This window comes from Brachyhypopomus gauderio, chromosome 1 (genome assembly GCF_052324685.1).
Source record: "Brachyhypopomus gauderio isolate BG-103 chromosome 1, BGAUD_0.2, whole genome shotgun sequence".
Lineage (NCBI taxonomy): Eukaryota > Metazoa > Chordata > Actinopteri > Gymnotiformes > Hypopomidae > Brachyhypopomus > Brachyhypopomus gauderio.
The window spans coordinates 31,599,405-31,627,244 of record NC_135211.1 but is presented as its reverse complement, the minus strand read 5'-3'; the positions used below and the strand labels follow the sequence as shown (position 1 = coordinate 31,627,244).

The 27,840-nt window shown below is 43.8% G+C and overlaps 1 protein-coding gene and 1 long non-coding RNA gene across 6 annotated transcripts; one reads left to right on the top strand and one right to left on the bottom strand.

The window, feature by feature from the left end:
* The first annotated feature begins 408 nt into the window (after window positions 1–408).
* Window positions 409–26,628, top strand: pparg (peroxisome proliferator-activated receptor gamma). 5 transcript variants are annotated; one of them, XM_077009670.1, is made up of 8 exons: window positions 9,737–9,859; window positions 10,066–10,454; window positions 13,012–13,425; window positions 13,936–14,105; window positions 16,776–16,914; window positions 20,394–20,593; window positions 22,456–22,939; window positions 24,029–26,628. In XM_077009670.1, the coding sequence occupies exons 3-8, from the start codon at window positions 13,014–13,016 to the stop codon at window positions 24,274–24,276; spliced, it is 1,653 nt and encodes a 550-aa protein (XP_076865785.1). In that variant the 5' UTR covers window positions 9,737–9,859; window positions 10,066–10,454; window positions 13,012–13,013; the 3' UTR covers window positions 24,277–26,628. The 5 variants fall into 5 exon arrangements, with proteins under 5 accessions (XP_076865777.1, XP_076865794.1, XP_076865785.1 ...); XM_077009662.1 differs by lacking the exons at window positions 9,737–9,859; window positions 10,066–10,454 and adding an exon at window positions 409–724 and having other exon boundaries at window positions 24,029–26,626; XM_077009679.1 differs by lacking the exons at window positions 9,737–9,859; window positions 10,066–10,454 and adding an exon at window positions 7,101–7,218 and having other exon boundaries at window positions 24,029–26,627.
* On the bottom strand, window positions 24,115–27,826 carry LOC143517314 (uncharacterized). The gene is made up of 3 exons (XR_013131919.1): window positions 27,696–27,826; window positions 27,234–27,309; window positions 24,115–24,246 (listed from the first exon to the last, which is right to left on the bottom strand). It is a non-coding gene; the product is annotated as an uncharacterized LOC143517314 (long non-coding RNA).
* Between the last annotated feature and the right edge of the window lie 14 nt (window positions 27,827–27,840).

Genomic DNA, 27,840 nt, shown 5'->3' with positions numbered 1-27,840 from the left:
AGTAGCTCGGTATTTCCGTTCTATATTATTGTCTGCGGTGATTTCAGTTGTTTTACGATGGATATATATATATATATATATATATATATATATATATATATATATACAGTATACAGTAGGCTATATATACTTGAGCAGTATACAATTATATTTATTACGCTCTATGTTTAAACTATATATTGTTATATTGTCTGCTTAGAGGTATTTTCTTCTACTAGATGGTTGAGCTTTGTGTCAAGTATCACTCAACTTTTGAGTGATCGAGATAGAGTGGATGAATACACACCAAAGACGCCATGTTGTTAAACTGAGACATTGCAACAGTAATTAAACAGTGAAGCCCACCACGCCTCGCCTGTGTGAACTGTTTTGGAAAAGGCTTTCCGCATTGCTCCATGTGATGAGAAAGTGTTCCAACGGGAGGGACACACGCACGCGAGAAGGTGTTCCAGTGGGAGGGACACACGCACGCGAGAAGCATGTCCCCAGCATCAGTCCCCTCGCAGCGAGTGCGATTGCGCCTCTGTAACGAGCACCTGTCAACGTCTCGTTTTCTCCACTCAATAAATTATTTTCTCTGAAGGCATCGAGTGTTTTTTTGTCAACACGGACAGGCAAAAGGAAGAGTGTTATAAGGCGAACACCGAAGAAGAAAGTTTCGTGGCGGTACAAGACACCAGACAGAGACGGAGCGCGAGTGTCCTCGTTCAAGAAAGAACTTCAGGTGAGTCTCTTGCAGGATGAAGTCTCACCAGACGACTCAGTCAAGGAGTTCTGTTTAGTGATGGAACTGGGGAAAGTGTACTTTTACTCAAGATAACTGCAACACGTCAGGTTTCCACTTTCCCCACACGTACCGTATACATATGTCTTTTTTCTGATTGCGCGTACGTTGAAAATCAGAAACACGAGCTCAGTGTTGGACGTCCTTATGATACGAGTAACGACAGTCCAACGTTACTGCCATTGAAAATGTGTCGTCGTAAACAACACTGAAAGTTAAAAGTAAAGTTCACGTAAACTTTGTAATGTGCAAAAATTAGTGCTTGTCATAGCTAATCGATTCTGTGTGACTCAGCAGTTTATGGACGCGAGTAAATCATCTATGAGACTCAAATAGTAAATCAGGGAAAGTAGCTGGTGGGGTTGAGCAATCTGTACCGTGGGGCTGAAACGGCATGACAGGTGCCTTTTCGTAGTGTAAAACTGAATATTTGATTGCATCCAAAGGATGTGTAACTATCCATGAGATTATTTAACATTAAATGTAGTCCGTTTTTAGTGCGTTATTGTCACATAGAGTCTTTAAGTCATGTTTCACTGTGGTAATAGGCACATATCAGACTTGGTGGTCTGACGCTGCCATTAACATGGTAAGACCAGTTATCTTAATTAGCGCAGCTATAGTTCCTATTTTGTGATTAAAGGTAGACTATTTAAATTTAACTATAAAACTCACCAGAACCACCCTTCCAATTTTACATTTAGACAATTTTATAATGTTTTATAATATTTTATAATGTTTTATTGTTATGTAATGGTTTGAATTTGGAAGGCGGACTTTCAAAAAATAAAATGCTCTGGTAAATACTTCAGTTGTATCACATTTAGTAGAAAGACATTAATATCATAGTTAACTTCACTTTTCTTTGCATTACTGCCTAATATTAGGTCTACATAGGGAACATCTTTCCTATGAATATTGTATGTATTCTAGCTGTCACACAAATACATACAAATTATATGAAATACGAATGCACCATACAAACGTCCTGACCATTTTAACCAGTGTCATGGCACACCTGAGATGTGGGGAATTGTCACTTGGAACCTACTGACAAATACAGATGATCTCAACAGGTAGGATCTTTGGAGAATCTGGATCATCCTTATATTATTATTCAACACGTTTGGCTGATGAACGATTAATAATCATTCCACTTATAATGAATTTCACTTTGGTTGCAGAAACCCAAGCAGACCAACATGCATTGGTTTGTGTGAGGTAGAGTGGGTGTGGGTGTGTGTGGGTGTGTGTGTGGGGGGGGGGGGGGGGGTGTTCTGTCATAAATCAGGAGTAATATGCATGTTCCCCATATCCTACACACACACACACACACACACACACACACACACACGTTTCTTCTTATCGGTCTCTGATAACGTGATAGGATTGTGCTGGCTCTACATTAGTGAGTCTGGCTAATCGCAGTATCGTAATCCAAGTCTCTGACTTAGAAGAGTTAAGTTGTCTGTCTGCAATTTAGGGACATTACTAAAATAACCTGTGACCCTTTTGTTGAATTGTGAAATCTACAGTAGAAAACTAGTCCAGGGCACTAGTTCTACTGAACTACTGAGTTCTACTATTTATTCTGCTTTATATATATGTGTGTGTGTGTGTGTGTGTGTTTAAAGCGTTAAAACTATTTGTTATTTGTCAGTATAGGTAGTTGAATGGATTTGAATTAACATTTTTAACAAGTAGCTAATAAAGTATTTTTGCTGCCTCTCATAATAGTAATAGTTATGCTGGCAATTACTTTTTATTATATTCTAAAGCTGTCAAACCTTAAGCTCATATTAGCTATGGTGTTCACTTGTAAATGAGTATGTACACATGGTTGTTTGTATTCACATGCGTTCATGAACGTGTGTGTGTGTGTGTGTGCACGCACGTGTGGTTCAAATGCAATGAAATCGTCTACAGTGAATTGGGTGACGCTGTGTGGCATGAGATCATCTGACCAGTTATATAATTGACATACTATGTGATGGACTTTGTTCTGTTGTCATAAATGTAAGGTGCAGTGATACAAAGCCTGTTTGCATTGTGCCTCTCTGGAGTTTGTCTAGAGTTCTCTACATCACAAAAGCCCTGCTTGTAAACCAGTGGCTTTTTTTTTCTCGCTGTCCGCGACGTACTCTGTATGGAGTTTGCTTGTTTCTGCTAAGGACAGGGTCGAGCAAAATGTTTAAACGTAGGACAGCTAAAGGTTACCACGTGGTTGGTGGGTGTCAGTCGTGATGTGTCTCGTCATACCAGAATGGCCTTGAAGTCGTCTCGATGCGGTTATGGTGCTAACTTTTAAACACAAACACCCCCCGCCCCATTTTTGCTGTCCCTCTAGGAGCCTTTTGGGTATGTGCTTTGTGCTAGGAAGAGCAACGTTTGCACCGACAGGGCCACGCTGACATCTGCAGTGTTCCGGAAGCTGCCGTACTGGTGGTTCTCAGTTGCGGTGGTGGGTGACCCCTGTGCTGAAATTTGCCTTTTGTCTGCTGATACAGCAGCTGTTTCCCTGGCTATGGAGCTCGATCGCTGGCCGGTTAGCTGAATCGGCCGAGCTGGTGTGGAGGAGGCCCCAGGCAGTCGTGGGAGGACCTGCGCTATGAGCGTGGCAGAATATGCTGTGGGGGGGGGGGGGGGGGGGGGGGGGGGGGGTTAGCATGTAGAAGAACTGGTTTCTTGCAGGTCTGTGAAACCCGCGTCAAAGGGTTCAGCTTGTCACCAGTGTCCCCTACTGAAAGGCCAAACTGAAATGGTCTACTTGAAGGGTCCACAACCCCTCAAAGGATCAGTTCGGTGCTTGTCTAGAGAGCTTTCGTTCATGTTTGTACTAGTGTTTAAAGTTATGGCTATAGGGTAGTGGGTGTGTTCCAACCACTCGAAACCCAGTCTCCCTCAGAAATGTATATCTGACTGCACTGTCCTGTGCAACTAACAAAATCAATTCAGTCATTTGTAAATGGAGGTGAGCAGCATGCTGCTGTGAGTTGTGTTGTGTTGGGTTGTGTGTGGGGTTGGGTTGTGTTGTGTTGGGTTGTGTGTGGGGTTGGGTTGGGTTGTGTTGTGTTGGGTTGTGTGTGAGGTTGGGTTGTGTTGTGTTGGGTTGTGTGTGGGGTTGGGTTGTGTGTGGGGTTGGGTTGTGTTGTGTTGGGTTGGGTTGTGTGGGGTTGGGTTGAGTTGTGTTGGGTTGTGTGTGGGGTTGTGTTGGGTTGAGTTGTGTTGGGTTATGTTGGGGTTGTGCATGTAGTCTTCATAAATGACCTTCAGCTTGCACAGCACCTTGAAAAAGGTTTGTTTGTATTGGACGATTAACAGTGATGCAGCCTCTTCCAATGGAGATGTAGATAGGAACTGCAAAATGCAAAAAAACAAAAAGCACAAACCACCTTGTCTTCTGAGCAACCAGAGCTTTTTTGCAGGCTTTGGACGCAACAGCGATACCAGACGCAACAGCGATACCAGCCACTCCTGTTGCGTCAGAAACAGATCTTCACCCCCCATTAATGGCCTTTGATACGCCCGTCCTGCATGCTGGAGGCTGTTCGGCCCAAGGTGCTGGCTCAGCCAGGCCGACCGTCAGGGTCTGCACAGGAGGGTCCTTGCTGCCACGGCCGAGTGAAAAAAAACGTCCGTTCTCCCACCACGAGCCTCTTCTAATTATGCAGCGTCAGAACTCAAACCTCCAAAACCTCTGCCTTCAACATACCTTCAGAAGCGGAACCATTACAAAAGTAATAGCAATGTCAGGACAACAATATATATGAACTGAGTATTAACCTCGGGATGTCCGTTGTCTCTTCTGAGGTTTGTCAAAGAAAAAAAATAAACCAAGGCAGCAAGGGCGCAAAACATGCTAGCTGCGCAAAAGGCACGATGTTCAGAAGTGTAGGTAGTGAGACCTCCCAGCCTGCCGCTAGAATGGCCTCTCTGAATGTCTGCTTCTGCGGCATTGCGGTTTCTGTTTCCGTGAGGGTTCGCTTGTGAGTTTTGCAGAATGGCAGAAGCTGATGGAACACGCGCTCGCAAAATGGATGGAGTGACTAAAGGCGAGATGATCGGTTAGAGTGAGTGTGTGGGTGAGCGTATGGTAAGTGTGAGGCGAGCATGTGGTCATGTGTGCAAGTGTGTGTGTGTGTGTGTGTGTGTGTGTGTGTGTTGTTGAGCCTTTGGGAGCTGAGGTTTTTAAAGTATCTTTGTGATGCTCTTACAACCAAGTGGGCATTTTAGTGGCAGCACTTGTGTTGTGTAGTCATTGGCGAGAAAAGACATTTATAAGAATCTGTGTGCTAATGTACTGTTGACATGGATGCCCACAACTACCATGCTAAGATGACTGAGAGATCATTTAGCAGCTATTGTTTTGGATATTTTAATAGTTAAGATGAGATTGTGAGAAATATTTTGAATGGAATATGTTTTTGTCAAGAAAAGTTTTTTACAGCCTTATGGATCCTTGTGTGTAGAACATCACTGCAGTTCATATTGTATTGCACAGTATTTGTATCAGACACTGTTTATATGCAGAAATAATCAATACCTACACATCACAATAGATTATAGTCGTTTATAATATTTCTGTATGGAAAAGGCCACACGTAAATATGTTACGTCCATGAGCAGACACTGGGACTTCCCAAAATGCTTGACATTTTACACATTGTGTGTATGTAAGGTCAAAGATGTCACATTAGGGTTTTTCTTGTTTTGTTTAGGTTTTTTTTTTTGGGGGGGGGGGGGCGTAGCATGTTTTGTTGGGGTTTTCAGGATCTGGGAAGGTGATGAGTAAACATGTCCACAGGGTTTAAAAAGCATTCCCTGATCAATCAGTGAGCTGTCCCTTCTCAAAGGATTCGTGTGCCCCCCCCCCCCCCCCCCCCTCCTGCACAAGGCTCGAGTCAACCTGAGAGTCCACAACACCCCCTCCCCCTCAAATCCCCTCGGCATGCCTGATCCTTACTTCCTGCCCACCTCGAGGAACAGAAGACCCCTCCTCTCCCTCGCCGAGGCCTGGCTTTGCTACAGCATGGCAGGAGCCTTGACACAGCGCAGGCACCCCCCACCCCCTTCCTGATCCGGCGAGGAAGCACGGTGTGGTTCTCAGGAGAGCCATCAGCCATTAACTCATGCCTATTAAAAGCAATTGGAGGAAAGTTCGTGTCCTCAGATATTGTGCAAGGGCAAATTCCCAAGAAACTGCACAATAACGATCTTGGCACTTGGAGCACTTGCTAAAACTGATGCCTGTTGCGAATTCAGTTTGCCATCAGGGTCTCCCAAGAATGTTCCGGTAAACGGTTTGAGTGTTTTTGCTCAACGTCCGGCCTAAACTATGTTCTTGCATGTATCTTAATGACCCAGAGGTGGGGGGTCAGTGAGATCATAACGGAGCTTTTACTGTACCTATGGAGGATTGGCCTGTGCTCATGTGCGTGCGGCACACGTACCTGCGTACCTGTGTGGAGTGCAGTTTGTTTGGGAAGATGGTTTGTGACCCAAGATTGCTAGACAGATGGCTCAGCAACTTTTATCTGCATTTAGCTTTCAGATTTTCAGATGTTTTTTTCTTTTTAAGTGTGTAAGTCCTGTTTATTCGTAAAGCTATGCTGAACTTTTCCAACAGCCTTCATGACTTTTCAGAACAAATGACATATGAAAGAAATCATAAAAATATCTAGAGTTGAGTTCTGAGTGCGGTGTCCACGTGCTATCTGGATGTGAAGCCAATGTCCATCAAAAATGGAACATGTTGCTTATTGCTTAATATTGTCAGACGTCAAAACCATGACGTTGTGGAGCTTTTCACCTACAAAATGTAAATGTCGCACTCTGCAGAGCGAAGTGTCTTCATCAGTTTGAGGAATCGTTTCGTAAGCACAGCTCAGCATCTGTGTCTCTCGGCTGAGGCAGCTGACAACATTAGGCCAGGAACGCGAGGAAATCAAATCACAAGTAAAAGTGGAAATATATTCAACTTTTCCTTTAAGGTCAGCTCCCTTCTGAGGGATTAAAAACGATCGGTCATTAATACCACGATGGAGAGTGAAAATTCAGGAAGTGGCACTGACCGCGTCACAGTTAAATTTACACCAGCTTTAATATATGAGATTATCCAGTGGAAAGACTGCCCATGCCAGTATGGGTCTTCTAACGAGAAGTGGAACCAGAGTTAGGCTCTGAGTTAGACTGAAGCAACAGGAAGTGATCTGGCTAGCCTAAGACTTCACACAGGACCACATGATGGTTAGCTGTCTGCATTTTGCTGAAGCCATGTGTGAAAATTCAGAGGGGGGGTTAAATTCCAGTTCCTGTTAAATTTGGCATAACCACAGAAATAGCCACTTTCATGCCCATTTACCGAAGTCAAAAGTTCAGTGAATACGTGTTTGCAACAGACAAGCACAGTTCAGGGTGAAGACGAGGGTTTTGGGGTGAGTGCCTCTTTAAAAACACTTTTCAGTTGGTTAATCAGATGTTGGTTTAGGTTTGGAATTTTGCTCGTTTGTTGTGGTCTGAAAATTAGAATTGTTACCTCAGATACTACCTCAGATATGGGTCATCAGATATGGGTTTCAGTGTTGGAAAGTAACACTTTATGTACAACTTTTGACTATTTTCAAAGAATTTCTACTTCTCAGTAGATCTATAGGAAATTACTTTTACGTGTCTTTGAAATGTTTGAGACCACATTTCCTTAAACAGAGTCCATTGTGTGACGACAACCATTAATGTGTATTTACAATATAATCATGTGGTATAATACAAAGCTGACTGCTGTGTATATTTTGCTTATATTACATATCTCAAATACAGTAATAATAAAGTATACTAGATGGTGCTTGAATTATGTGGAATTATAAAAGTAAAAATAATTATGAAAAATAAATAAAAATACAAAAATGTACATGCACATGCGACACAAGCATCTCTCTCTCTCTCTCTCTCTCGCTCTCTCTCACACACACACACACACACACACACACACACACACACACACACACACACACACACACAAGCATTAAGTCTGTGGTCAGAACGGGGCAGAGAGAACAGGCCACAGTATTTGCCAAACAGATTCATGCATTAGTCAAATGTTTTATTTAACTGATTAGGTAGAAGTGTTGGTTTTACTTGTTTGTGTGTTTTTATCTCGTTAAATAAATTCACTAAGCAAATAGACAGCATGAGTCGGTAGCAGACCAGTGATCTTTTTTTTTTTTTGCTGTGGTCAGATTCCAAAATATGAATGTTTTCTCATGAATATGTTTTCTCCCTCACGCTGAGGGTGAGCTTAAGAGCAGTTTCTACCTCCATGTATTGTGTCTCGAAGTAGACAGCTAAATGGGTACGGTGTTAAGACACACTCTGATCTGTTAGCTCCTAGGGGGCTAACCATTTCTTCATCCTCCTCCATTACACTGATTTAAACTTGAGTCACTCATGCCCACAGGACAGTTAAAGGGACATTTCACCTAAAAATCTGATTTTCATATTCTTGCTTAACTGATAGGCTGAGGGGAAACTGTTCTTATTTGCTACATGCTTACCAAAATTGAAAATGATTGGTTCCTCATTCTGATGCACTAATCTTATGAAAATGCATCATCTGGGGTTTCTCCATTTAGCAGTTTTAAATGTGAGTAAAAAAGAGAAAAGATAATTTTTCTTTATTTAAGAATTTAAAAAAATTTAAGACAACATACGTTCGAATGTGTGTATTCTCAAATCACAAAAACCTCTAAGTCCTGACTTCTAATTTAGCCATTCATCTTAAACTATATTGTTAAGCAACTACACTGAATTATTCAGTAACTACACTGAAACACATCTCCGAGAGAGTATCTTGACCCCTGGGCTGCTCTGTGGTGTGTAAGGGACAAACAACGGACAAATCCTGTCCTTTCACCTTATAGGATAGGATAGCATCTATGAGCAAGATGGATGCTCAAAGTGACACATTTACTTAGGACTTCCCCACCGCACACTGGCTGTTCCAAAGCATTTACAGTCAGTGGGACCAAAAATCAAGAGGCAACACGCCACACTACACCAATCCATGCCATATTGTTCAGAGTCTGGGCCACAGCCTGTATACAGAATAATTGATACATCAAAGCGTCAAATACGATGCTGAGTGAATTCAGTAGTAGTCACGTGGGCGGCGAGACATCTCGGGTGTCTAGGCTAGATCTCGTGGTGAGTGGGCCCTGCGCAGACAGTGGCACGAGGGCAGGCGCTGCTGGCGTTGCTTTGATAGCAGTCGGAGGTTCTCTGGTCAGGAAGTCATATTTTCTCTTTCTTCAGCTCTCTATAGCAAAGGCCTCAAGATCGCGTCCTTTTCTGATGAAAGTGTTGCGCTGACGTACATGTTGCAATTTTATTTTTTTATGGCCCTTTTGTCCTTTACAGCAAAGTATGAAACACCAACATAACCAAGGAATATTACTGCGAATTTAAAAAGTCACCAAGTTTGTTGTCTTAGCTTTGTTGGCAGCTTTAGCTATAAATCCATATACAACAAAATTCAAGACAAGCAATTGACAAATAGGCATCAGCACTTCCGTCTGTCAGTAGTCTGGGTGAAAGTGTCAGTCAAATGCTGTAGAATATAAAATCTTGACAAAGTTTCTTCAAGCATTGGTTGTACATTTGTCTGCAGTTAATGGCTCCCGCCAAGAAACCAATATAGGCCAATGGTTTTGCCTGACAACGCATGCATTTCTGAGCTCAGAATAGTGAGCCTCCTTCGCCGTTTCGGAGTGTTATCGCTTAAAAATGCCCCAAGGAAGGCGAAGCTGCCTCTCTTTTGCGCTTATCAGTGTTGGGTGAATGCGGCAATGCCGTTGAATGTCGCCAGACAGGTTTTCCTTGTGCGCTCCGTGCTGACGGTTGCGCCTCTCCAGGAACCTGAGAAACATTCGCAGGTAGCGTAATCCTCCATGCTCGCCAGTTACGACGCACTGACAGGTTGGTGCGGGAGCTTTTTGGTGATTTTTCATTTTTAATGTAATCTGTGCTTAAAATCTTAAAGAGCAAGCTAGCCGGCCTTTCCCGTTGTGGACTACATGTAAGGTAATTATTTGTTGGTTAAAGCGACTGTTGTGATTTTCTACTCCCGTTTAATAAGTGTCATGCAAACGCACCATTGCTAAAGGATTTCTAGAACTTGATTGAACTGTAAATGTGTAAAACTGGATGCTTTTGTGAGACATGAAACTTGAAACATACATTTTCTGTTTCACTTTTTTTCCCTTTGGCTTGGCCATTGTCGTGCTTAGGAAATATCAATGGAAAACATGATGTTCTTGTTGCAATACTGTCCCTGTGGAAAGGATTTCACATCACACTGTGTGAGCAACTCCTTCCCTTCGCTTTCTCTCATGGACAACTCTGAAGAGAAATCTGTCCCTAGCTGCCCACCCCACCCTCTTATTTGAAGGATGCCATATAAACAAGTGTGTGTGTGGAATAGCCCACATAATCAAAGACATCATTAGAACCACCTGAAAAATATGGCATTATTGGCAGGTGAAACAAATGGCATGAGTACTGCACAAAGAACAAGAGAACAAGGCTCAAGCAGCCGAACGTCACGCCGCCTGCCCGATCTCATCAGCGTGCTGCAAGACCAGACTTGACGATGACAGAGCGGCCGTGTCCATTAAGGGTTGGTCCACACGTATTTGCTGTATTTACTTCCTACGCACTGCATTAGCTTTGATGGCTTGTCGAATGTCGTTGTGCTTGCTTAATCCGTCAGGTTGCCACAGGCAGGAGCCTGGTCCAATCGACAGAAGGGGCGAACAGGAGCAATCTCTGTTTTGCACCCTGCTCCATCACACTGGGTGTTTCATGTCATTACATAACCAAGAATAAATGAGCAGTTAAGTGTTGTGCATTCAACGTACTTCATCACCATTCGTTCTTTATACACGTCATATGACCTTGCGCCTCACGTGACCTTATGCATCATATGACCTTACGCGTCACGTGACAGGCCTGTGGTTTCACCCAAAAGAAGCGTGATGACGGCGGACACGAAACACTCTGAAAGCAAAAAGGGGATGTCTCGCCAAATCACTCCCTTCCCCATCTTTGCAACTGGAACAAAAGCTGTCCCACAAGGACGTGTGTTTTCCACAGTCCCGCTGTGGACATGCTGGACACACAGAGACATGGGTTTGCTAAGAATAGAGAAGAACCAGGGTCCCGTGAGTCTTGCGCGAAGACAATTGGCAGGTAATTCTTAGGAGATTCCCATTCATTGGTTCACATTCCATTCAGGGAAAAAAGTAGGGCACCGGGCAGAGGATGTTTGCAGCGTGTGTGTATTTTAGGGAAGCCATTGGGCACGGTGCCAACTATTTTTAGCTATTTTTGGAATATTTAGTGGGCACTGTTAAGTTTGACGTGACACCTGTACACATTCTCATCAGACCTCCCTGAGTTCACACAGCTCCATCTATTGGGTTTCACAATATCCTTAAAATAAATTCCCATGTAGATAAAATTAAACGTGGGAGGAAGTTTCAATCAACCTTTTCTCAGTCCCAGGTGGGAACACACATTTCCAGCTATCTGGTTACAAAAGCAAAAGTCGTTTACAGAAGTGCTGGCTTTGGTTATGTAACAGTCTCGCTGGAAGAGACCCGGGATGTGAAAAGACTTATGTGAGTTCATAGATGTGCTCGCCAAGTCAGGGATGAGTTTATCATCAAGCACATCTCTGCCCTTGAGAAAGCATAGTGGAGTTGGGCTCGGTGTTTTGACTCGAAGGTACATTGAGGGTGACCCTCATTTTCAATGTAGCCGAGCATGTGATACAGGTATTGACATAAATATACAAATAGTACATCAAATTTAATCAATTAATTAAGATGAAAAAAAAAAATTAACTCGGAAGTACATTGAGGTAACCCTCACTTACTCATTTAGAACATTCACAGGCTTTCTGATGGTGATCAGTAACTAAAAGTTTAAAATGGTTTAGTGTTCCCAGCGCGCTGAGCTTCAGCGTTTCCTTAGTGAATTCCAGCTCGCTGGTGCACTGTAGCTAAAAGCAGATTTTCCCAGTTCACTAAAAACTCTCGGTACCTGACAGGTGATCCAGTCACTGGAGCGAGTCTGATAATTATTGTTATTTATGGAAATCAGAGAAGATATATAAGCTGGCAAATGGCCAGACAGTCATTTAAAAATAAAAATTAGTCTGATTCTACATTATTATTTTTTAGTTGGTTTTTCCGCTCTCTAGGAAAACAACGCCTATTATGGGTTTTGTTATTGTCAACAAGCACGGGCACAAATGCAAAATATCACACACCCCCCTTTTGCCATTAAAGATGAGAGATCGTTTTTTTAACCAGTTCGTGTGTGTTCATAGTCATGGACTACTGTTTGGCTAATGTAGCCACAGTACATATTGGTGATTAACATGGCATGTTTTTTTTTCATTCAAATTTATGTATTTTTAACTTGAGTAACAGGTGCACCAGATTACCCTGCAGCATACACAAAGTATTTTATTTGGCACATTACTGAGGAATTCTAAGAACAAATAAGTAGAAAGTCTTTTCCAGTGAACTAATCACGTGGTTGAATATGTTTAAAGAAACAAAAAGAACCACTCCCTGCTTTTTGACATATTATAATTGCACATAAATGATCTTTCCAGTAATTTGCTTGTTTTTATAGGTGTGTTCATGCCAGAGTTATTTTCTGGCCCTTGACACAAGTTCTGCGTTCCTGCCCTCGTACTGATTTGAGACTTGTTGTTAATGTGTTCTCAGTCTCACACTTTGCCAGTGTTGTGTCTGCACAAAATAATCATACAGATACATGGGGGGTGTTGGTGTCATGTTGGTGTTGGGGTGGGGATGTTGGTGTCATCAACATCAGGGGCAGTGCTGCTGTTTCTGTGATCAGTAACGTCACCCAGGAGAGCAGCAACAATCTTCAAGCTGTTCTCGGGTTGATCTTCTTTTGACTCAGTTAGCCATTTGACATTGGGATCTGTTACATCAATGGCAGGATGTTACACATGTTTAATTGTACATGTTACACATGTTTAATTTCCTAGTCTCATGCAACAGCTGCTTTGCCAGCACAGACTGATTTGGGATCAGTCCTGTCCGCAGGCTCAGCCGGACCCGTCGGGTCTCCCCCCGGGTGACGCCGCAACCTCTTGCCCTCATCCTAAAGCTGATTTTCTCCTTCACACGCAGACATGGTGGACACGCAGACGCTTTCCTGGGCCACCGGATTCGGCCTGAACGCTCTGGAACTGGAGGGTCTCGACGACAGCTCTCACTCGCTGGACATGAAGCCATTCTCCACGCTGGACTACACGATGATCGCGGCGTCCGATTACGCACCCAGCCCACCCCAGAGTGAGGCGCTACACACAATGGACCTGACACACATGTATAGCTACAGAGCCCAGGACAGCTACAGACTCCAGGAACTCCACTATAGAGGCCAAGACAGTGATTACAGGGTCCCGGAGAACAGCTACAGGACTCAGGAGAACAGCTACAGGACTCAGGAGAACAGCTACAGGACTCAGGAGAACAGCTACAGGACTCAGGAGAGCAACTACAGGACTCAAGAGAGCAGCTACAGAGTACAAGAAACCCAGAGTATGCACTGTGTTTTTCTGTTTATTGTAGATAGATAGCTCACTGGGCTAGTTTTCCAGACTCCTGGAATCAAGAGCCACTGGCCATTCATTTCTTAAAAAACAAGATGGAAAATAAAAAATAGTTTAGGTTTAAGCTACGTTGTCATCTGGGAAGCTGACCCAGAAAATGTCAATAGCTAATCCTAAATTATGGAAGGTAACCTAGAGAATTAGGAATACCCAATAAACGATGTTTTAACTTTTAAAAAATGCAATGTTTATTCTACAAATCTACAGACACGGCAAGAGCAATGTTGTTCCTCATAGTATGAACATGGATTCATAACACCTTGTTAAAAGTGCAGTTATACAGAAGAAATAAATCACAGTACTGTTTATTCATTTAGCATGCGGTCAAACATTAATTTTCATCTTCTAACACAATGCAATGGTGCTCACAGCGTTTTTAAGGGCAGGCGGGATGTCCGGCTGGTTTTCTAACGCCGCTTGTCATTTGGATCTCCCGCAGGTTCAATCAAACTGGAGCCAGAATCCCCACCGCAGTACGCAGAAACCAGCGTCCCCTTCCCCAAAGTCCACGAAGACCCCTCCACCTCCGCGCTGAACATCGAGTGCCGTGTGTGTGGAGACAAGGCCTCGGGCTTCCACTATGGAGTCCACGCCTGCGAGGGCTGCAAGGTGATCTTCAGTGCCACTTCAGCATGTGCAGGCCTCACAGCCGGCCCACGCCACACACCTCACAGCCGGCCCACGCCACACACCTCACAGCCGGCCCACGCCACACACCTCACAGCCGGCCCACGCCACACACCTCACAGCCGGCCCACGCCACACACCTCACAGCCGGCCCACGCCACACACCTCACAGCCGGCCCACACCACACACCTCACAGCCGGCCCACGCCACACACCTCACAGCCGGCCCACACGGCACACCTCACAGCCGGCCCACGCCACACACCTCACAGCCGGCCCACGCCACACACCTCACAGCCGGCCCACGCCACACACCTCACAGCCGGCCCACGCCGCACACCTCACAGCCGGCCCACACCGCACGCCTCACAGCCGACCCACACCACACACCCTGCTGTCTCGTACCCGAGTTCACACGTGCCGCAATACCAACCGTCATAATTTTATCTCTCACCACATGGGCGCTATGGTCATCATGGTCACCACATTATGGGGTGGCATGATTATGGTCTAACAGAAGCAGTGTTCGCTCTCTGGGGTTATTAATAGGCCCGGCCCATGCAGACCCGTTTTATGAGGGAACAGACCTCGTATGCTGGGGAGAGTGTAGTTCCTACATTTCATCTAGAGCTAATTTCATTATGCCACTTCCTATGAAGCTTCTAGCCATATTTGCATGCCCCGAAAAAGCACGAACTACTTCTTGTCATTCAGATCAATTCAGCAGAGGTTTCAGTTCACACCCAGACGGCCTCACAGATGAGGTCAAAAGGTGTCTGGCTATCTTTCCTCTGTCTGTCACTTCAACCACAAATGCACATGAAAGTTTCCACCCAAAGAAAAAAGCCAGGGCAAAAAGTTGCATCTATATAAGAATAATGAAGTTTGTGGGTGGCCCAGACTGCTCAGATGTATTTCCATCCCACACACTCTAGAGATGGCGCTTCCAGAAGCAGGTAGGTGGGTAGTAGGTTTTGATGATACACCTTAGTTAAATTAGCACACCACCATCAGCCTTAGTGGAATTACCCACAATTTCTCAACAGAACAGCATAAAAGACAAGTTTATAACCATGAAGTAGGATGATACCCTAAAAAAAATATATACTTAACATGTGGCAAACCATGTGACATGTTTCTTAGAACTGGATGACTGAAATTAATAGGATCTTTCAATTGAAACGCCCCAGCAGCGTGAAAGCATGTTAATACAGTGTTGTCGCTCCACCGTCCTCAACAACAATACCTCCACTAGGTTCAGCCAACGAGGTTAATATGTGAATTGTTCTAAAATACAAAAGCCATTTTTGGGTGGAGTGTCAGACGGACCCAACATCCTATTTCTATTTATAGTCAGAAACACCATTAAAATTAAAAGTCATCAAGGGGCACAGAACGTACATTGAAAACATCCTCTCAGTTTTATAATGCTTCTTCCATATACGAATGCTGACTAAAGTGCTACTGTGAGTAAGCAAGAACCACTATAACAGAACTGCATTCAAAGAAATAGATCATTAAAAGAAAATAAATAAAGCATCCTTGTTTATGAATTTTAAGCATTGGTGTTCATAACTTGGATAATTAGAATATGTCGATCTCCATATAATTACTTGACAACTACTATTCTTTCTTTCTTGTGTATATTAATAATCCATGGTATGCATTTATCTGCCCTTATTAATGACTAGATGAGGAGAAAATAAGAGATTTTTTTTTCTGCCCAAAGTCCAATCAAGGCAATCCTTCAGTGTCCTAATGGTGTGTTGTATAGATAACATGCCCATCATGAGGCCCCAGGTTATCTTTTGGTGATTAATGATTTTGCAGTTGACATAGATGCTGTAACCAAATGTTTCCTGGCACTTAGTGCGGCCTGTTAGTAGCTCAAAAAGCATAGCTTCAAACATAGTACCCATAAATTAAAATGGTAACATTTTAATAAAAGTCTCGAGTCAGAACATGCCTGTACGCGACTATTTTTAACAAAGGTGCTAACTATGCTAAAATTGCCAAAGGTTGAAACTTGCTTTCGAGTTCCAATTTCCTGCAAAAGCAGCACGGTATGGTGTATCAGAGCAGCCTGTGGTTGGCTATGCATTCCAGCTGAGCTATAAACCAACAGCTTCTGGGCAGCTTTGGGGACGCCTTCACCCTCACTTCATTGGGTTCTGGGGTCTCTCACATTTGTATTCCAACATGCTGGTTGACAGCACTGGTACACTTGAGTGCTCGTCTCTGTTCACTGAAGGTGTGGCTGAAGGTGTGAGTTGCACTATTGATGAGGGATCATGTCATTTAAACCCCCACAATGCCAGAGTCATCCGTAGCTGGGAAGTCCAAGATAGCATAACAGAACCTGGCCTGGTTCTCATCTCCCTGTGCCAGTGCAGTACTAGCTGACAAATCACGTAGATCGACTGCCCTCCTCTCCTCCGAGCATGTTCAACTGTCCAACGACGCTGCGTGAGTACCAGGTCAATGAAGAGATGAGGTCACTTCCTATCATCCCTCAGAGGAATCGGGGGGGTTCAGCCAGCAGCCGGACTGGGTGACGGCCATGTTGGGAGAGATCGGGGTGAAAGAGTTTGGTGTCAGAGGTTGAACATGAAGTAATGCAAAACCCCCACCCCCTTTTTACCCCCCCCACAGGGATTCTTCCGCCGTACCATCCGGCTGAAGCTGGTCTACGACCACTGTGACCTGCACTGCCGCATCCACAAGAAGAGTCGCAACAAGTGCCAATACTGCCGTTTCCAGAAGTGCCTGATGGTGGGCATGTCGCACAATGGTGAGACGCCACTCCCACCTCCAGGGGCAGGCCACTCTCGAGGTCACGCCACTCTCAGGGTCACGCCACTCTCTGGGTCACGCCACTCTCGGGGTCACGCCACTCTCGAGGTCACGCCACTCTCGAGGTCACGCCACTCTCGAGGTCACGCCACTCTCGGTTCGCGCCACTCTCGGGGTCGCGCCACTCTCTCGGGTTGCGCCACTCTCGGGGTCGCGCCACTCTCGGGGTCACGCCACTCTTGGGTCGCGCCACTCTCGGGACGGTGCTGCTCCACCGCGCCCACACTTTCCCACCCTGCCGGTTTCCTTTTAGGGGTGTCACGCTTTCATTTATTTATTAATTACATTTTTTTTGCTCCCCCTTTTCTCGGACCGACGCCGTTTGGTCTTTTTTGGGCTTCAGCCCGGGAAAGACCCTGTCATTTCAGAGAAAACCGTTTCCGCTCGAGCCGCCTGAGGTAGACACTCGACGTGAGGCCCCTCCCCTGCAGCGGCACCTTGGGTCTGCTCACGTTGTTGTTTCCTCTTTGTGGTCTCCTGCTGCCTCGTACATGGCATGGTTGTCAGAACGTGCAGAATGCAGAGAAGCCGCTTCCATTGAAGCGTAACACCCACATTCACACCTCGCAATCTCAGAACGAGGCCCATCTCAGACGACCCTATCATGGTATCATTGATCATCTGCTACTACCGGCCTAAACCAGAGTGTTTAAAAACACAGTACAGAAAGAACACAGCATGTCTAACTCTCTTTGTCCTAATCTTCCTGTATCAGGACATGAAGAGGCAACCATAACAAATCTTATTGCGAATATTAGTTGATTGTTCACTTAAATATCGTGTTCTAGATATAGTCGTGTAAAAGTGGTAAACATTATTACCTGAATGGTTTGTTTACTTTCATCCAGGGTGTCTTAGATGAAAATAATGGACAGTACAGACGTGATTGGCAGGGGGAAGTGAAGGAGGCACAGATGTGTCTTTATGCTGCATCGCACAATAAAGGAGCATAAACTGAGTGGCCAGCTGGCTAAAAATAACCACAACACTTCTTTGGCAGGAAGACTCATGGCGTCAAAACCCAGCAGCGTAGCGACTGTCCTCATGGCGTGTTGAGGTGCACTGAGTGTGCAGAACTGGATGAACATACCTGTTGGTCTATAAATAAGGGGAGAATCTTAAGTAGTTAAGGTGTGTGTGTGTGTGTGTGTGTGTGTGCGTGTTTAAATGTGTGAGTGCAAGTTTGTGTGTATGTGTGCATGCATGCGTGTGCGAGTATGTGTATATGTGCGCGTGTGCATGTGTGCATGCATGCGTGTGCATGTGCACGCGTGTGTGTATGTGTGCATGCGTGTGTGTGTGTGTGTGTGTGTGTGTGTGTGTGTGTGTGTGTGTGTGTGTGTGTGTGTGTCACAGCCGGGTGACTGATGCTCTAGCAGCTTTGGTATGTTTTGAATGAGATGCCTTTACTTGACAGCTCAGAAATGTTCACATAATGATGGCGGATTCATTTCCCTCACTTCCCTTTAACTCGTGGTTCTGAAAACACACTAGGGAAGTGGCCACTCTTTATTTCATGCTTGATATTGGGCTTTGCGGCCCTGTTCACATACGTCTGTTTGCTCTCATTCCCTCCCCATCTAAAAATGACAAGAATAACAACAATTTGCTGTGTCATTCTTCTCCGTTAACATAGTTGTCTTCATTAACATAGTTGAATTGTTGTGTTACACTGACATGGTGAGTAAGGTGCAGTCAGCCCTTGATCATTCATTAACATCTCTGGCACTATGACTGCATAACCAGAGCCACAGAGACAAGCCTAAACATTATTAAATGGGAGGTTTTTTTTTCACCTCATCTTGTATGTTTGTATACTTGTACAGGTAGCACAATGGAAACTACCTATTATTTTTCCCCCGAGGCACAACCAATCCGCTCGCGAGTGTCTTGAGTTCACGGGGCTCCTGAAAGCACAGCAGCTGATTGTAGGCGGAGCCGCCCAAGCGCCGGGGTCAACCAAGTTTATTGGCGTCGGGCCTCTCCTCGTCATTGGCTACCTTCGTTATCCCTCCCCCCTTTTTCCTTACACGCTCTCCCTCCCTCTCGCTCTCGGCTAGGCCGCAGGGGTTGGGCAAAATCCCATCAGGCTTAGCCGGGCTTTCTCCCGCCCCCTCCACCACCCCCACCTTTCTTTTTTTTTATCAATGATTCATGAAGGCACGGCCCCTGCAACCGCAAATACGCCGTGTCACGGCTCCTGGCGCACCGCCAAGGTGTACAGTAGGAGCAGGGAGGGGGAGGACACTTGTGCAGGTTTACAAAAGGTGTGATGGCAGCTCAGCCCCTCTATTAATCAAAAACCGCTCCCGCAACAAGCCAGGACACATGCGGGGGGGGGATGTTGACTTCCTAACATTAAATATGGTAGATGCGTTTGCAGGTTTGCTGGCTCACAGGCTTGTCACTTGATGCTTCACGTGTCATTTTCTACCCCGAAGTCAAATACTGAAATCAAATGTGGGTGAGGACCCAAATTACCGGGTTGTGACGGGGGAGCCAAGCGTGTTCAGTCCCTGTTTGCACATGTGATGAGTGGTTAACCATGTAGAGAATCCTTTAAATTGACATTCATCATTTTTTGACAGACATTTTCTTAACCAATAACAGTTATTACTTTTATACAGAAATTGATAGAGATTTAATTATTCAAAACCTTAATCGTGTGAGACCTTCCAAATTCCTCCTGCATCTCACAAAAACAAGTAATTAGAAATCAAATGACTAACTGATGGTGTCGGGATGTTGTAGCATTTCTTTCATTAAGTTACAGTGACATCACGTTTTGATTCTGTTTAGTTATTGAACAATATGGCGAGGTGACAAGAACGTATGACCTTCTTTCTCGCCTTTGAGCATATCTGTTGACCCACGCCCAGCCTAAATAGGAGCGCAAGTCCCAGTGCTGTAAGATGACCAGGCAGAGATTACCAGAGATTGCTGAGGCATTGTGTCGGCAAGTGGGTTTAATTACAGGCCATATAAAACTGAGGCTGATAATGTGTTGCCAAGAAACCATGTGATCCTTCATGGACTCATGGAGTTATCCTTAGTCCAGTCTCCCTTTCACTTAGTCTCAGTTGCAGGAAAGGTGAACAATTACATATGGAAATGGATGAGTTCATCTATCGAAATTCACAGTTTGAAATAAATGGCAGCAGTGGCTCTCAGCAGAAAGCAATTTATCTGGGTACAGGAAACGGATGTCGTAGATGGGTCATGCTGACATTCGGCGATATACCCATGCACTAAAGCATCAAATCTTTTTTTATATAAATATATATATATATATATATATAAACATCCCACCCACTTATCCCCAGGGTCTGAGCCTTAGCACTGACCATGGAGATGGTGGATTTGGGGGATTCTGGGAGATTCTGACTGTTTTCTTGGCCTGTCCCATTTTTTCCCAAGCAATCCGCTTTGGCCGCATGCCCCAGGCGGAGAAGGAGAAGCTCTTGGCGGAGTTCTCCGCTGACATGGACCACATGCACCCGGAGGCGGCTGACCTGAGGTCCCTAGCCAAGCATCTCTATGAATCTTATCTCAAGAACTTCCCCCTGACCAAAGCCAAGGCCAGGGCAATCCTCTCAGGGAAGACCAGCGACAACGCAGTGAGTTGGGCTTTGGTTTCCTTGCTTGTGTGTTGTTGTTTTTTTAGGGGGATGGAGGGGTCACATTTGTATGATATTGACGGCGATTAATCAGTTAGTGGTTTGTTGTTAGTGTTCAGCAACGTGAACAGAAGTCTACCTGCAGGTATGTAGGTACGTCATTGGTTATGCACAGTAGTTATCTGAGCATATCACAGAGAACAGTCCAGAACAACACGCTATTTGGCAGGTAGAAAGCAGAAATTCAGGTTTCCAACACGTCTGTCTCCTGACTGTATGTTTGCATACTTCAACCCCACAACAGTGTTATGTTGATGGGCCTCATTAGCAGCCAGAAGATGCCACTACCTGGATTTATGGATATGGAACCTTTGAACCTTCTATTGTAATGTGAAAATCCACTTCCTTTATTTCTACATATTGAAGGTTTTATGTGTTCTGGCACATTTTGACGAGCAACAGTGAAACCGCAACATTTCTTTACAGGCAGGTCATGATGTAAAGTCACGTGACTAAAGGCCCCAAAACTGAAAGACGGCTTTCTTGCACTGTTGTCTTAGAGCATTGTCCTTCTTTTTATCTTTCTTACTGTATTGCTGTTTCCTTCTCCTTTACAGTGTTATTGGTACAACATTTACCTTTTTGAATTGCAGCGGTCTGCACCAAACACCAAACACACAAATCCACACTTCGGATTCTTTATACACAGTAAATCTGAATATACAGCGCAAATGTGGAATAAAAATATTGCTTCATGCTTTTCCAGCAAGAGATATGACCAAGGCTGTAGGCCACTTGTTTTGACTAGTGTGGAGTAAGATATGAGCTGGATGATACTGAACATCTGGTGCCTTCAGAATGCGACAATATTTATGAAGGCACAGGCCACAATTGTAATGCTATCAACCTTAAGAGTAAAAAATACAGACAACTTTCACTACGCTGCCAGAACATGTTCTTGCCAATGTATTTCCAAACAGTAGGCGTCGCTTGATCGAGCCCTCGGTGAAGAAAAAACGACTTCTATTATAACAGACTCCAACATAAATGCATTTATCTTTGTAGGACAATTCCTAATTCACTTTTATTTGCTTTCTATTAAAAAATATAGGCATGTCAGTTCCTGCAAGAACTTGCAATGCAGCGGTTGACTTAAGCTGAAATATGTCACCTTGGGATTTCCCACAGTCCGAATATTTTTTCGGGCCTAATGCAACAGTAAAGTCCCAGAGAGGGTACGTCTAGAATCGGAGATGTCGTTTTAACGACTGACCTGCTCCTTGGACGTGTTTAGCTGTTCCAATTTTTCATTTAACCTTCTCACGGTTTGCTAGGGGTTGATACATGATGAGTTTAAGGTTCAGTAAAATACTTGCCAGTGTCAGGCATACCACGCAATAGAAATACTTAATACGTACTTTATCCCAGCAATACCAAAATGTTGCCAAATCAAGAGTCTTACATTTAAAGTCCATGTCCTGATTTGATTGTCTGAACACATTGTTACTGTGAAACGTTTTTTTTTTCAGCATACCTGGTTTCTTCATTTCCTTTATGATTGTAATATTAAAGGGAGGAGCAGTACTTCTTAATAAAATACGGCAGTATGGAATGAGAAGGCTGCTACCTTACAAGCTGTACAAATGTCTGGGTAATGAGCAACATCAGAGAAACGTCCTGTTCAAATGTCCTGCAAACAGGTGCGCCCAGACAGCAAGTGCACATTGGTAGTTGCAGAAGAGAACCTGCACTTTTCACACCTGTTCAGCGCATTGACCAGATTTCCCTTCTGGTCACCACATGGGGTGACATTCTAGTGATGTAACGCCTGCCTGTCTTACCCCCCCCCCCCCCCCCCCCAGCCCTTCGTCATCCACGATATGAAGTCTCTGTTGGAGGGTGAGCAGTTCATCAACGGCCGCCACCTGCCCCACCAGGACCAGCGGCGGGAGAGCGTGGGCGCTACGCTGACGGAGCTGCAGCGCGAGGTGGAGCTGCGTTTCTTCCATAGCTGCCAGTCGCGCTCGGCCGAGGCGGTCAGCGAGGTCACGGAGTTCGCCAAGAGCATCCCGGGCTTCGCAGTGCTGGACCTGAACGACCAGGTGACGCTGCTGAAGTATGGCGTCATCGAGGTGCTCAGCATCATGATGGCGCCGCTCATGAACAAGGACGGCACGCTCATCTCCTACGGCCAGATCTTCATGACACGTGAGTTCCTCAAGAGCCTGCGCAAGCCCTTCAGTGACATGATGGAGCCCAAATTCGAGTTCTCTGTCAAGTTCAACACGCTGGAGCTGGATGACAGCGACATGGCGCTCTTCCTCGCCGTCATCATCCTCAGCGGAGGTGGGTTGTGCCAGCAGAGGTCCAAGCATTTTTGGGTTTTGTTTGTTTTGCCACAACACTGACTGCAGAATAAGAACAGTATACTGACTGCAGCTTCGTATTGGAGTGTTACCCAATAACTGTAGTTGCTACATGTCACATGGTGACAAAGAAGTGAAGCCGCGTGACAGTCAGAGCAGAGAAAGTGTGGCAGTCATGCCAGACGTGCTGATTACACCCTACTGCAGTGTCTGGAGGAGACATGTGACCAAGCATGTAATCCTACCAATGACAAGAAAATGTTGACAGTGTAGTTTAGTGAGTCTTATTTTCGGCTCATTGCTTTGTTAACTGTGGCTTCCAATAACTAGTGATAATGAAAAGGTTTAAAATGTTTTGTCAGCAGTGCAGGTGACGATTTCCTAGTAATTTATCATATTTAACAAATTACCTGAAATTTATCCACCGAGTTTTGTTCCTTCTCATCTGCTTCACATGTGACTCATGTTAATATTCTTAGTTTGTAAAAAACATATGTGACGTGATCAATAAGATTTGCACTAGATATGAGCCAAAATATGCAGAACTGACAGACCTGGCTGATTCTTAACATTGATCCGACATTATCGATATTTTTGTGACTTGTTTCGCTGTTAACAAGAACAAAGGGGTTATCACTTTGTTTTATTGGTAACATTTTGTGACCAACTTCTTATCCTTGAACTTTGATGATTCAGATTGAAATGTGAACCACCAACACATGGAGGAAATAGGTTTGATAGAAAGATGACAGTAAATTACAACAATGTAGAAACAGAAATATAAATTTATGAGTGTTCAATCCTGTAACCGGGGGAAAGACTATAGGAGTCATTTGGTTTTATAAATTCATGGCATATAGTACCTACAATGAATGTGTGTTATTACAACTGTTCAAATAACAATACAAAATGTGAATGAATCTGATGTTATAAAACTACAGTGGTCCATTAATCGGTTAATATACCACATGACATACAAGTCACTAATATATGACTCCTAACAAAACCATTAGTATATCTAGAACCCCTGCACACGGTGCATTAATCTCTCTGCTGGTGATGTCCACAGATCGTCCAGGCCTGCTGAATGTGAAGCCCATCGAGGAGCTGCAGGAGAATGTTCTCCACGCGCTGGAGCTGCACCTCAAGATGAACCACCCTGATTCCATGCACCTGTTCGCCAAAGTCCTGCAGAAGATGACGGACCTCCGTCAGCTGGTCACGCACCACGTTCAGGTGATCCAGCTGCTGAAGGAGTCGGAGGTCGACCTCTGCTTACATCCTCTCCTGCAGGAGATCATGAGAGACTTGTACTAGCTCACGTCTCCGTCAAGACAGCAGCAGCCACCGTGCCTTCGTTTCTGCTGTGGAGCCAAGGGCGACCCCCCCCCCCCCCCCCCACCACCACCACCACCCACCACCACCGACACCTCCACCATGTGACAGGACCAAGTGTTTATTGACTGTGACGGAGCACAGCTGTCTGACAGTGACAACAAAGAGTGCTTCAAAGAGCATGCAGCTTTCTGGACATGCCAGGTTGGGCTGTATGAGATCAATGTGAAACATGTATTTTACGGGGTTAAAAAACTAACGCACACGTTTTCAGTGGGATCAAAACTGTTGGCAAACCTGGATGAGTGAAATGGAAATTTCACAGAGTGCAGCTTAATTCATACTAAGATAGCAGCCACTGGGGTTTAAAACTTTGTAAAATGGAGACGGAGAGTTTTAAAATATATAAATGAAGATGTGATACTTTTCTTAAAGACTAAATAAACCAATATGATCTAAATTTGTCTTAATTTCTTTTCTGACATAAATCATGTACAGTAAATGTTAACTGTGACAGTTTTGGACATAAATGAGTCTTTTGCGGTTTTCTTCATTATGAAGAGGGAATCATATATTTCAAAGCTTTAATTTTTTTTATTCTAAAACACACAAAAAAAAGGGTTTGTAAATATAGTAAAACATATTTGGCTACCTCTGTGGAGGAGTTCATCATGCTTATTTTGCATTGCAAATTGTTGATAAAATGGTAGAATGTGTAAATAAATATTTTCAATATATGATGCACCCCCCAGTTCTGACTGTGTTTGGCGTCTGTGCAGGACGTCATGCATCTTCATAAATCCACTACCTCACTTCCCGTGTTTTCTTTAAAAGCTTCCTACTGAAACTTAGTGCTGGCACGATGCACACTGTCCCATTACACGCGAATCCATTTCACAGGCATTACATCACCCATTTATTGCGTGTGTCTCCAAACACACCCTGTTGTGATTGCAAAATATGAACTCTGCTGCTCTCCATGGTAGATGCATATCTCATGTTCCAAGATATCATTTCCAGCTGCAAAACAATGGGCACATTTTTTTTAACTTTTTTTGTGAAAGCGGTTTTACTGATTTTTTTTTTTTTTTCATTCTTGGTTATTAATTTTTTTCAGTGAATCATTAATAATAAAACCTCTTGGTGCTGTTTTATTTTCACTTTTGATAAACTGACAGGAAGCTAATGCCTGATCATGCTCAGTGTATAACTAGACAGATCTTTGGAGTTCAGTTTTTGCGTAGTAGGGGGCGGGGCTTTTTCTGCTGGTTTGACTCAGTTGTATTTTACCAGTTCTGTCATGCTTTGAATCAGGTGCATCAAAGGAAAGAACCCAAGTAAGAAAACGAGAACCAAGAATGTGTTGTGTTCTGTAAGCAGTCCAACAAAGCTTTTTTCCGTTTGTATCAGATGCTTTTCATTCTGTTTCGTTCGGCCCGACGGAAAGTCTAGATCAAGTAATTTAGGCCAATAACATTGGTAATAACATTATTATTGATGATCGCATATAAGAAAGGTTCTTGTTATACGTCTTTCTCTCAGCTAGGCAAAACAGATTGTGTCAAACTTTTAAAAGTCATATATTTCAAAGCTTTTTGAGCCAGACGAGGCCCAGGTCTGTTCTCCAAAGGCCAAAGTGGGAGTGGTTAGTGAACACACAGATCAGCTCTTGCAGCTACAGCGTTGGCTACGGAGTGTTCTGGAAAGGGATCCGCTGCCTGTTTTGATGATGATGATTAAATGTGTTTTTTGTGTTGTGTCAGCATATCCTTACTTTGTTACTACCAAGTCTCCAGCGACTAACTCCTGCCAAGATCCTTCATAGACACTGCCAAATAATATCAAAAAATACATTTTCCTGGTTTAAAAACCATTGAAGGAATATGGCCAAAGATAGCATTTGGTTAAGGAAACTACATTTTTGTGTTTGTGGTTCTCTCAAAAGCAGCCCTTTTCATTTTATCAATTGTTGACTAAGAAGTCCATTTGCAGTGTTTGCCTATATATAATCTCTCTTCAAATTTAGAATAATGTCTTGTTTGCTCTAAAGTATATTATTTAGTCCATGTCTGACAGTAAAAGGCAACAACAAAGATGTTTAGGAAGATCAGTATTCTGAGCATGTACAAGTAAAACTAGGTTTGCATAATTAATATGTTTCAACCTGCCTAACAACCAATTTTAAGGTAACGCCCTGCTAAAATATTTAACATTAGAGACTATGCATGTGCTGATTTCAGTTTTTCCAAAAATACAATGTAAACTTAATATAAAGCTATTAAACTTGGTTTTGTTACTATTCACAGTGCTCTCTAAACCTGTGACAGAACTTTTCTAATGTGTAAATTAAACATCTAAGCTTGTGCTTCTTGAGCCCTGAGGTCTTTTCTCAAAACTCACTTGGCGGGTTTTTAAACTATAAATACTCTGTATGGTACAAGCATTTGCTTTGGAGTTTGTATGTAGCTACACAATAGTTTCACATTACATTGGACTCTATTCATTCCCTCATACTTCATAAGAAGTGATTCATGGAATGTACTGATGACTTTATTAGTGTGCAAGGACCACCAAGGCATATGTGGAACTGCTTATCAAACTCATAACAACATATTCTGCCCCACATCTTCGTGACTGGTGTGGGGGGGATCCGTCTCCTTAGCCAAAGGCAAAGAGGAGTGAACACAGAGGACAGTAAATGGGTTTCCTAGAAAGCGTTAGGTACACTGTCAGTTGTATTGGTGTTGCCCGAGCCTGTCTAACTCTCCTAGCCGGTCTCGGTTACACCCCCCTCTGGTTCTACGAAATGTAATCTCACTCATGCAAACTGTCCACTTCTTTTTTGTGTTTTAACTGTCTGTGAGATCTGCATTTTCTTTTAGGTGCGACCAGAATTAGCCAAGTTTTGCCATGTTCATGTTGTTCATGTAGCCACTTACCATGTAATTCATGTTTACACCCATGACTAATTCCAGCTGCACTGGGCTTCTTTTAATGTCGTAGTCCTGTTATGAGCTATCAAAAAAAAGGAAAAATAATGAAGAGCCATTATTAATTAAAATTTGATATGGCTTACTAACACTCTCCTGCTCTTAAACAAAAGGCTGTGAAAACATTTACATTAATTGCTGTAGATGTATTTTAAACGGAATACTGAGTTGTATTCCTCATGCAGGTAAAGATATTGCTAAAGAATACCCCCTACTGGTTAAAGACCCTTACAGCTTCCCTTTAAATCGATTTAAGTCAATATTGTTTTCATAACTTTACATAATACAGTGGCAATGGAAGTCACTTAATTGCCCGGTACTCAAAGCAGTTTACACACTTCACCACGAGCTAACTTAGCTGATACTAACATTCTTATCCCATAGGATATCAACAGAGAACAAAACCATTACCGTTTCAAAACATTTTTATTGGAGGAATTGGTTATTCCATCTATCGGTGTCTATTCCATTTTAAGCAGTGTGTGTGCTCGTAGATCCAGCTTCGCATGGACGTAATTTTGATTTCAAAAGTGGGGGGATATGGATACGTCGCTAT